General features: G+C 33.6%; 2 protein-coding genes across 2 annotated transcripts; one reads left to right on the forward strand and one right to left on the reverse strand.

The window, feature by feature from the left end:
• The first annotated feature begins 658 nt into the window (after window positions 1-658).
• Window positions 659-2,749, forward strand: LOC141403398 (BLOC-1-related complex subunit 6-like). The gene is made up of 3 exons (XM_073985762.1): window positions 659-1,283; window positions 1,355-1,700; window positions 2,286-2,749. Exons 1-3 carry the CDS (start codon window positions 836-838, stop codon window positions 2,329-2,331), a joined length of 840 nt encoding a protein of 279 aa, XP_073841863.1. The 5' UTR covers window positions 659-835; the 3' UTR covers window positions 2,332-2,749.
• On the reverse strand, window positions 2,194-3,412 carry Cypl (peptidyl-prolyl cis-trans isomerase-like 1 Cypl). Its single transcript, XM_073985769.1, has 2 exons — window positions 3,254-3,412; window positions 2,194-3,194 (listed from the first exon to the last, which is right to left on the reverse strand). The coding sequence occupies exons 1-2, from the start codon at window positions 3,331-3,333 to the stop codon at window positions 2,747-2,749; spliced, it is 528 nt and encodes a 175-aa protein (XP_073841870.1). The 5' UTR covers window positions 3,334-3,412; the 3' UTR covers window positions 2,194-2,746.
• Window positions 3,413-11,738: the final 8,326 nt, after the last annotated feature.

Genomic DNA, 11,738 nt, shown 5'->3' on the forward strand with positions numbered 1-11,738 from the left:
CAACAATACGGGTAAAAAACTGGTAAAAAGTGCAAGAATGATTAGATGCTCATGGAGCAAGTTTGATTGAATTTTTCTTTATTCTTCTACCACAAATGACACAAAACTTTACTCAAACGTTGGATGTGTTTTCAGCTTTAGGAATTCAGAAAAAATCAGGGTTCTATAAATTGTTTTCATTTAAATATAGCTCTTTAGTCTTATGCCAGACTATGAACATTTTCATTGGAAACTCTGTCATTTTCTACGAAAATTTCATTGACATCCACACACGTACATACATATGTATATGAAATCAAAAGAAAATATTGATATTTTCATTGCTTTACTTACATTGGTTTGAGAGTTATGAATTTAAACAAAAGGAAATTACAGAACTTTGTGTACACTGTTTCACCCCCTTCACACCTCTTGCCTAAAAACTCATTTTCACGTAAATGAAAATTTTCATAGTCATAAGACTTACTTATACTTATATAAGCTCTGTTCCTTTACGTTCAAGAATCTTCAAGTTTTACCACTTTTTACTCGAAAAGCGTTTCTTTACTTCAGACACAATACAATTCATATTGGAGCATTTTATAACTTTTGCTACTTTTGCCGTTTTTACCATTTTCAAAAGTAAAGGAACAAACCAATAAATGCAAGAGCCGGATGTAGTTCCCTATCGTTCCAGTATCGGAATAGTTCCAATGAACTAGTTCGTTCCGATGCTACAGAACTCTAATATAGGTTGTTTTGTTAAAAAAAAACAATAGATACAAATACATTAAAACTTGTTAATGATAATAAAGTAAGCTACAGAACAACCTCTCCTTATTCGTTACCAATACAAATGGCTCGACGAGTTCAGGATATACCCATACGACCAAGATATGGGTTACCACCAGAAGCAACTGATGGCGATGAAACCACTACGGAAACAGTTAAAAGTCGAAAAACTTCTACATCCAATTCGGATGTTTCCTCGTATAAAGAAATCCCCTTCTTAGCCCAGTATGCTGGACCGGTACCTGACAGTGTACTGAATGATTTGACACCAACTGCTACGAATCCAACACAGGATGATGAGAGTGTGGAGGATGAAGACGACGATGAAGAAAATTCCAAAAGCAGCTCGTATGACAACAGCAGTAAGACACCAAAACGCCCGCAAAGCCTTCTAAGTGATGTAATACCATATGAACTGGAGGGTACTGAGAACTCGGAAGGTCAGATGAGGCATTTTGTGGCCGAGAATCTGGAGGAAAAATTACGTCTGGCTAGTCCACAAGCTGGTGACGGTGAGTTTTTAGGACACAAATAATGTTTATGATGGATTTTATTTATCCTTTTAATGTTGTTACTTTAACAGAGTCACATCAGAGCACTCCCTGTGCGTCGATTAGCGGAAATGTTGGCATGACAAAACAGTTTTTCCAAACGCCCATCATACCCCAAATTGATGCCAATGTCTTAAATGATATTGAAATCGAAGCTCAATACTTGGCTGCCTCTGTGGACAATTTAACGGAAAATTTATGCAATTTACTGCATTCCATATCTTCGATTACAGCAGATAATGTTGAAGTGCATAAGAATGCTGTGAATAAGTTAACGGATAGCATGGATGCCAATATTAAATGCATGTACACAATAATGGCAAAAACGGAAGAAATTTCCAAATCTATGCAGCCTACCGAACAGCTTGGAGGACGAATGTGAGTTGAATATTTATATACCCCACATATCCAGTGTTTGTATGGTGCCGTTTAGCAAAAGAGTGTACGAGTACCTACCATTTCGATTCTGCAAATTGAGTCGATTCGGTTTTCATCACATACCCGTATAAGTCAAAAGCCCTGTATATCTATCTCACAACCCTAGAGACACAATTTTTTTTAATTAATCGAATATATCGGAACATTCCTTCTGACACCTCCTGAACAAATGTGCAACGTTTTCGTATCATATGCATAGTTTACATTTACGAAATCCACTCGATTTCAACTGTCAATTCCTTCGTGTATACATCAAATGAAAACTCATCTCAAATCCACTCGATTTCATTTGACGTTTAAGCAATGGAATTGACAGTTGAAATCGAGGGGATTTCGTAAATGTAAACCAAGCAATAGTGTTGGATATGTCAGTGAAATAATTTGGTCCACTCATTTCGATATCCGCTTAATGACATATTAAAAGTCTGTAGCATATTTTCAATTTTTATAATTTTATTAATATTTTAATAAATGCTCTTCTAATAAACATTTACATATTTGTCTATTTAAAAAATTCAATTTCAGCCGAGAAATAAAGCGTCTTGTTGATATGTTAGACAACACAGTATAGAAGGAATCCAAGGATGAACTCAATGATGAATCCTTCGTTGCTCCATTATGTCCTTTAATTTAGTTATAAGCTTTTTGTATTTAAGTATCTTTTATTTATAATTAGCATATATCTGGTTGCAATGGTTTGCTAGTCAATATAAGCTTACGTTATATGTATATTTAAACGTAGCATACTATCCCCCGTTATTATAAGTCTTCTTTTGTTAAAGTTTTGATTTTACAAAGTGATTTATAGCGTTCCGAATGTGAAACTTATATTTTTAATGCCTTCAGATTGGATTATTTTGCGTTTTAAAATCCATCCAATAATAAAATAGAACATTTAATAACGGTCCTATCTATGTGTATAATATTTATTATATGTATTAAAATAAAAATAATTACAATAAAACTTCACGTTCACTACTGCACAGCTATATCTTCTCAACTTTTGCTTTAATTATACGAACACTATCTACAGGCCGGTCATTTTTATCCGTTTCCACCATACCAATCCGTTTTACTACCTGCATTCCTGTATAAACTCTACCGAATATAGCATGTTTGCCATCTAACCATTGTGTTGGTGCCAATGTGATAAAGAACTGCGAACCATTTGTATCGGGTCCAGAATTTGCCATAGAAAGGATACCGGCACCGGTGTGTTTCAAATCCGGATGTATTTCATCGGCGAATTCAGCTCCATATATTGAAGATCCACCTCGCCCCGTGCCCGTAGGATCACCTCCTTGTATCATGAAATCACGAATGATGCGATGAAATATTACATTATTGTAATAGCCCCGTCTTGATAGTTCCGCAAAATTTCTACATGTATTAGGAGCATGTTTCCAATAAAGTTCAATGGTTATCTCGCCCATTCTATAGTAAGTGAATGCAATGTATTTAGTCTCCCCAATGTGTATTTTATCCCAACTTACGTAGTTTCCAGAGTGACAAAGTTTGGCTGCCATGATTTGTCAGGAATCGACGCAGTTGCCAAGGATGCTGTAGCAAGCATTTTCTCAAAACACACACTAAATAATAAACATTAAACACACTTGTGAAATTCAAACAAGACTGATAGCAAACTGCTTATTTACATCAATGAGTGATTAGTTGTAAAGTATCGTAAACCAGTAGATGGAAGGAATTATGGTAAAATAAGGTAAAGGTAGGCCACAGCTAACAGCTGATAACAATTTTTTTCTTTTTATGGCCTAATCTGTCAAAAGCCGTGTTGACATTTTGTACTATTTTTGACATTATGCAATCATAAAGGTAGATGCATCGCTGAATTGTTTCAACAAAAAACTTTTGATGTAACACTATATCTTGAAATTGAAAACAAGGACAAAAAATGTGTATTCGCGTGGCAAAATAAAACTGTTGATTTTTTCAGCAAAACGATTTGTCAAATATTGATATTAATTTAAATTAATTAATTTAAAATTTCCAAAGGTACGGGAATGTAAAAATTACAATTTTTGTAAAAATTCTGCTGACATTTATCTGCAAATCGGATACCAGTAATCACGATGTCAGATTAGCCAAACTTGTCAAGTAGAAAATAAGTGAATGAAATTATTCACTGTCATAAGTTTGGGAGAACTTTTGCTATTTTTGGAACACTTTTCCAACAAGAATATTCTGGAGCCTAGCTAAAGAATTTTTTTTTACTCTATTTGGCACTTCTAACATATAAAAAGTGAAGCTCTAAGTTCCATATGTTTTTGTAAAACGGGATAGCTATGCAGATACATCTACCATTATTATTAGACATCGGATTTTGCATATTTTTTAATAATAAAGATACGAAGATTCTGATTGGATCAAAATTCGTTTCAAAGAAATCTAAATTCAATGGCAGGGTCATATTTTGTATTTATTTTGCATATTTGCATATGCACAAAATATGCAAAATATGCAAAAAATATGCAAAATATGCAAAAAAATATGCAAAATATGCAAAGAATATGCAGAATATGCAAACAGTTTTTGGCCGAAAATCGTCATAAAAGTCGTAAAATTGACAATTAAAGTTGGGAAAAATCATCAAAGTGTCCTAAATTAAAATTGTTGGCCGTTTAACGTCGCTTTTTTAGTCCCTGTTTATACAGGGAAAGTTGATGGGAAAGAAAATTGAGTTTATGGGCGAGGGAGTAGAGAGGAATAAGAGGGGGTACACACACCTCTGTACTGGCAAATTCTGTTTTGTTTCGTTTTTCTTCGTATACAACCTGAAGTTGGCTGCAGATTTCTTTTTGCATTTTCTTTCATTTTATTTTCTCTGTCGAGAAACAAACAACAGCGGAGCGATTGGAAAAAAACCATTTGGAGGAAAACTATTTTTTTAAGCAAAAACAATTCGAAATAAGTGGAAATATCAAAATTAAAATGCAATTCAAGGGTTCCTTTAATAATTATTTTTTTATCACACACGTCCATTTTTACTTTTCATTACAATTTTGCCTTGGCTTTGTTTTTGAACGGCGCAATGAGAAAATGAGTGTGAAGAAGAATAAGAAAAATTATAAAATTGACACAAACATGATTTCCGTGTCTAAACAAAACGGAAATTTTAAAAGAAATTGAGAAGAAAAATTTTCTTTCCAGTTTGAATGTCTAAACACGGTCTTAGCAGATTATTATGCTATTGAGACCCCTTACCACAGTGTGGATATAAAAATATGGTTATATGTATATTGTAATACCATTTTTTATTTAACCTATTAAAAAATATAAAAGTTGATAAATTGTCAAATATTTTATTTAAAATTCAATATTTTCTTTGTCTTAATTTGTTGCATTAGTCTGGTTTTAACTCAAAGGGAAAACATCGATGTCGGATTTTTTATGCGGCACTCCCCTAAAGTATTAAGTTTTGGTTAGATTTTAAGATTGTTAAAGTTTGAGCACAATTGGAATATGTTAACAGATGCCACTGGGTCTTCGTAGTTATGAAAATCTCGACTTTTTGGCTATTTGACGATTTCAGCTACCCATATCTATGAAACGGTTAAAACTATTTGCCCTTGTTATGCATTAAATTAAATGCCATACTATTCTTAATATTTCTTGCCGAACAACAAAATACGTAAGTAATACTGAATTCAAGATAATAAAGCCAATGTCCCGAAAACGCCTTAGGTCCATACCTATATACGGACGTATACCCAGGACGTGTGTGGTGAAAAAAGTAGAATACATGTATTCTTATGAGAACTACCGAAATACGTCGAGCGTATACTTTTTGTAATTTGAACAAATTCAACTATGACAGAACGTTATTGTTTGTATTTCTGTGTGTTTTGTATTTTAAAAACAAAAGCCCAACAAAACATGAAATACAATTCATTGCAAAGGAAAATTATTTGTTTTACGAATGAAAACATTTAAGTAAGTTTCGGCCGCGGATTTTGTGTTTTAAATGTGATTTGGGACTCAACGTATTTGGGTAATACGGACGCTCAGAGAGCGTTGTTTTGGTAGGTTGGTGAAATATTTGTGTACGTCCCGTCGTTATTTAGGTTTAGCAGTTAGGGTGAAAATGGAGTCTATTGTGAAAAAACACTTTTTACAGTGTTTAATTTAACTTGCTTTTGTGTCTGTTTAGTTCAAATCTAGTAACTTATTTTCCACACAGTTGTAGTTGACCAATCGAACTAAAACTTTGCACACTTTTCAGACTTGGATGACAATACATGAATATGAAACCAAAATCAATAAGGGTCCATTTTTTTTCTTAGAGCCCCCATATACAGTGCCCGAAATAAAAATAGGTTCACATGTAAATTTCTAATTTTTTCATAATTCAAATGACTTTTATAGGATTTTATAATTTTGTATGATGGAGTTGGGCATTCCCCATGATGTCAATATATTAATTATTTGGTTTTGCGACAAAATAAAAATGTAAAAAAAATGTTCCTTATTTTTGGTGCGAAATAATGATAGGTTCAGGGCAATTATTGGGGATTTACACGTACAAATTTGGGGAAAAGTTTTTACAAATCGTTGTTTTTTTAGATCGCCGATGTCCAACGAGTAATTTAGTTTAGAAGTTGTTCCCGAATTATTTTAAAAATGCAGATTTGTTCAACACTTTACAGCAATTTTCAAGAAACAAATTTTTAACGTGGGAAAGGAGCTGAATCTGTGTTTGTCAGAGGCAAGGATCATTTCAATTTGCATGAAAAGAGTACCAATCAAAAAACTAAATCCAGTTTTTAAAAAGTTTCATAAATTGGGCGCAAATTTGAACGTCAAAATAGTCTGGAGGGTTCTCCAACACCACTTTGACGGCAAGAATCGCTTATTTTTTCCATTTATTGGAGTTTAAATAATTTTGCATCTCAAAACAACAGTCAACTTGATCTTCAGGTATCGAAAATGCGATGTAAACAAACGTTAGTAAGCTCGAATCGCCCTAGGAAAAATACAAAAATTGTCAAGTAAAACTGCAACCGAGCCCAAAAAAGATAACCGCCAGATTTCGACTAAAAATTCTGTGAACTGTCATGCAAAATGGCTAGGATGGATTTTGTCTATTACTCAAACAATTTCCCATCCAGTTTTCATAAGCATTTTTACCTAAACCTACGTCTGTTCTTCTTCAGGCTCGATTGCTGTTTCCCTTGGCAATTTTTGTATTCTTCCTAGGTCGATTCGAGCTTACTAACGTTTGTTCACATCGCATTTTCGATAACGGAAGATCACGTTGACTGTTGTTTTGAGATGCAAAATTATTTTAACTCCAATAAATTGAAAAATAAGCGATTCTTGCCGTCAAAGTGGTTGGAGAACCCTCTAGACTTTTTTGACGTTCAAATTTTGCGCCCAATTTATGAAACTTTTTAAAAACTGGATTTAGTTTTTTGATTGGTACTCTTTTCATGCAAATTGAAATGATCCTTGCCTCTGACAAACACAGATTCACCTCCTTTCCCACGTTAAAAATTTGTTTCTTGAAAATTGCTGTAAAGTGTTGAACAAATCTGCATTTTGAAAATAATTCGGGGACAACTTCTAAACTAAATTACTCGCTGGACATCGGCGATCTAAAAAAACAACGATTTGTAAAAAGTTTTCCCCAAATTTATACGTGTAAATCCCCAATAGTTGCCCTGAACCTATCATTATTTCGCACCAAAAATAAGGGAAAAAAGTTTAAAAATTTACACATTTTTATTTTGTGGCAAAATCAAATAATTTATATATTGATATTATTGGGAGTGCCTAACTCCATAATACAAAATTATAAAATCCTATAAAATTCATCTGAATTATGAAAAAATTAGAAATTTACATGTGAACCTATGTTTATTTCGGGCACTGTAGCGGTACCACCCGATTTAAAGTATTTTAAGGATTCTGGTTAAATTTTTAGGCCGAGTTGGCTATAACTTGGCATTTGGGGTTCCCAATGGTACAGAAACTTCCTCACTAAAAATGTTGGACTCAGGTCAAGGTTTTGGTATAGCCCCTATATAACGGTACAACACGATTTCAGGTATTTTAAAGTTTTTATCTACATTTTCGGCCTAAATTGGCTATAATTTTGTTATGAGGTTCGCAGTGGTCAAAAAAATTAAATGCTGAAAAGTTAAAAATAAAAAATAGTTAAAAAAATAAGTTACAGTGTTTTATTTACAAATGCACTTAAAACTAGAAATTATTTTTTAATGATTAAATCTCTCAAATAAAACGCTTGCATTTGAATTAAAAATTGTGGCAATAATTAACGGCCACCAGCGTTTTATTTGAGAGAATCCATCATTAAAAATTATGTTCTAGTTTTAAGTGCTTTTATAAATTAAACATTGTAACTTAATTTTTTAAATTATTTGTTATTTCTTCCCATATTATCAATTTTTGGGAATGAAAACAAATGTCTTTTACATTTTGTTCATATTTAAATTTATTTAAGGGGCTGACATAATGTGATTTTGGAGACATCTGGGTAAAGATGACTACTTGGTGATGAACTCGACTCCTTGCTCTGCTATGTCGTTCACAACTTTCAAGTTGTTTAACATCCTTTACCCTTCCTGGCAATTGATGTTCTGCGGACAAGTTACAGGATCTTTTTGAAGAAATTCGGAGTTAATGTTTAATCTCTTGAACAACAAGTAAGTATACCCTGTAATTACGCCTGGTAGACTTTTTCTGGAAATTTCGGCAGTTGTTCTTTTGTTATACCCCGCTTACACTTAGCCGGATTAACCCAGTGGGTGGAGATTTCAAATGTCAATTCCATAGCGCAAACGTCAAATTAATTCTCTCGAAGTGGGTTAACTCGGCATAAAAACTCTAGTGTAACCGTACTATTAGTTTGGTTTTTTCCATCTTCTTCTGCTTGCTTTGTTAAAATTTTTGTAGCATTTGGCTCTTTACGGTGGTTTGAACCATCAGATCAGGCCAACAAGTTCAGGACTAAGATACCACAGATGATATATCATTTTGTTATTTCCTTTATCTGATATTTGTTTCGTATTTCAATAAATCTTCAATGCGGTTTAGGTCTTTTTTTGGACCTAAAAAATATTTCTGAATTTCGCTTTCACTATTTGTTGTATTAAACTCAATTTTTTGTCTCTAATCCTTTTCAACCAATTGATTATGTTTACCCAATCCATCCAATATTATATCTACATAACCATTATCTTGTTCATTATAGGTTTTGTAAAATCAATAACCCACACTCTCATTTATAACACTCAGTTGTTGTCCTTTGATACAAAATAAATAAACGAAATAAGAAACGTTCTGGGCGCGTTAAACCGGGTTCGAAAAATAATGGGAAGTAGTTTTAAAACATTCTCGCCTACATCAAACTTGGATTTGTCAATCGCAGACTATTCTTATAGAAATCACGTGAATATGTTTGTTTGATGTCCGGATGTGCTGCCAAACTTGCAGTCAAAAATCCCTCTCAACAATATTCCTTATAAATCTGTACGCAGGTACAGAAGCTCTCGACTTAACATCTGCTCAAGCTGGTAAGACCCCATTATTCTAGGCATTCGTACACTGCTAAGTCTTGTTTCGCCCCTGAGCTACTGTCAGTTTCAGGAACGCCCAGGAGTTGTTCTTTACCCCCATACCAGATGATACCAGAACAGCAACCCGTTCTTTCTGCACTGTTTTGGGAATACCTGGTAATAGTTTTCCATGCCAGTGCACGCAAATAGCCTTGTTTTGGGGTATCTTCCTTGAAGTTGTTGCTAGTATTTTTCACTGTTTATTCTCCGGAATAAACGGATAAAGCTTCTAAAGATCATATATTTGTTGGGGCCCTCTCCGAGAGCTTCTACTGTAGAAAAAATGATACGACTAACGCTCCTATAGGACACTTTACAGGGATCCAGCAGCAATGACAATTCATGGTTAGGAGTTTTTGTTGAAGCTGCGCTTGATTATTTTCGGGACAGATGGTTCTTCAGATTCTACGAAGCGTTTAGAATCAAAAGAATACCTAGACCTCATTGAAAATCTATTGAAATACGAAAACATAGACAGAAAAAGGAAATAAAAATGATAAATCACCTGTGGTATCTTAGTCCTGAACTTGTTGGCTTGGCATTGTTTGATCCGACAGTGCAAAACACCGTAAAGAGTCAAATGGCGACAAAAATCTTAACAAAGCAAGCAGAAGAAGATGGAAATATTGGACCCAAACTTACAAAAGAACAACTGTTCGAAATTCATAAAAAAGTCACATTAACTCCGAGTCGAGCTCACCACAGATTACAACCAATTAGTTACAAAGGACGAACAACTAAAACAATGCGTTCTCCAAGTAGTCGGCTATACCCAGATAGGCTCCATTTTCACCCTAAGGCGTACGTAGTCACGTTAATCGGGACACTGGCTTTCTATCTCGAATTCAGTAATACTTACGCATTTTGTTTTTGAATATAAAATAAACAGAATGGCCTTTATTTTTTTTTTTTTTTTTTTTTTTTTTTTATTAAGTCTATAGATTATATAATCCTTACAGACTAAGTTACAACTAAATATTTACAATAAATATATGTTTCATTAGGTATTTAAATGTAATATAATTTTTCGTTTTACTGTATTGCGATTATCTGAAATATCGAAAAGATCGTATAATTTATTAAAATCAACAAAAATTCGACGTAGCGGGTCATTATTTGCATAGTTTGATCTAAAATAATTTATTTGCAATAGCTGGTAGCTTCGTGATTGTCTGAAGGGGACATTTATAAAGATTTTGTTTAAGATAAAATCCGAAATTATTTTTCCTTGTAGAATATTTAAAAGGAATGTTACATTCAGCATAACACGGCGACTCTTTAGTGTAGGTAATTTAATTATGCTCAGTCTATCTTCGTAGGAAGGTAGAGATTGTGGATTCCAACCTTGACCTTTGAGGCAAAATAGAAGGAATTGTTTCTGTACTGATTCAATTGCATTTGAATGAATCGTATAGGGTGGGTCCCATATAATCGATCCATACTCTAAAGTACAACGTACAAACGATATATATAATTGCTTTGTTACTAAAGGGTCGGCGAATTCCTTGCTATATCGCTTAATAAATCCCAACGTTTTATAAGCTTTGTTAGTAATTAAAGAGATATGCTCTCTAAAATCCAATCGGTGATCTAGATGTATTCCCAAATCGTTAAAAGACTCAACGTATTGAACTTTACGATCATGTAGGTAATAAGTTGTGTTTATCTTCTTTAGCCTATAGTATGACATATGTTTGCATTTCAGTAAGTTTAATTCTAATAAATTAGTTTCACACCATTCATAAAATCTGTTTAAGTCAGATTGTAGGAAAATGTGGTTTGTAGAATTATTAAACGAATAATAAATTTTGACATCATCTGCATACATCAAAATATTTGAATGATTTATAACACTTGGTAAATCGTTTATGAATAACGTGAATAAGACAGGCCCAAGATGGCTTCCCTGCGGAACTCCGGATTGTACAGAAATTTTGTGGGAGATAGCATTTCCAAATTTAACCATTTGAACTCTCCCTGATAGGTAAGACTTTATCCACTTCACAAACATATTGGAAAATCCCATGAGATGTATCTTTTGGAGTAATAAATTGTGGTTAACTTTATCGAATGCCTTACTAAAGTCAGTATATATGCAATCTGTCTGATAGCGACATCTGAAAGCTTCGTTTACAGTGGTAGTAAGTTCCAAAAGGTTTGTGACAGTGGATCGATTCTTTCGGAAACCGTGCTGATAATTTGACAAGATAGATGAAACCTGAAAAGATAGTGAATCTGTTACTATTTTTTCAAACAATTTTGGAATCGCATTCAACTTGGCAATGCCTCTGTAATTAGATACTTCTGATCTATTTCCTGATTTGAATAATGGGACAATAAAAGATTCCTTCCACATTGGAGGGAAGTGTCCTGTTGACATAGA

This window comes from Musca autumnalis, unplaced genomic scaffold (assembly GCF_047663935.1).
Source record: "Musca autumnalis isolate F117 unplaced genomic scaffold, ASM4766393v1 scaffold_4, whole genome shotgun sequence".
Taxonomy (NCBI): domain Eukaryota; kingdom Metazoa; phylum Arthropoda; class Insecta; order Diptera; family Muscidae; genus Musca; species Musca autumnalis.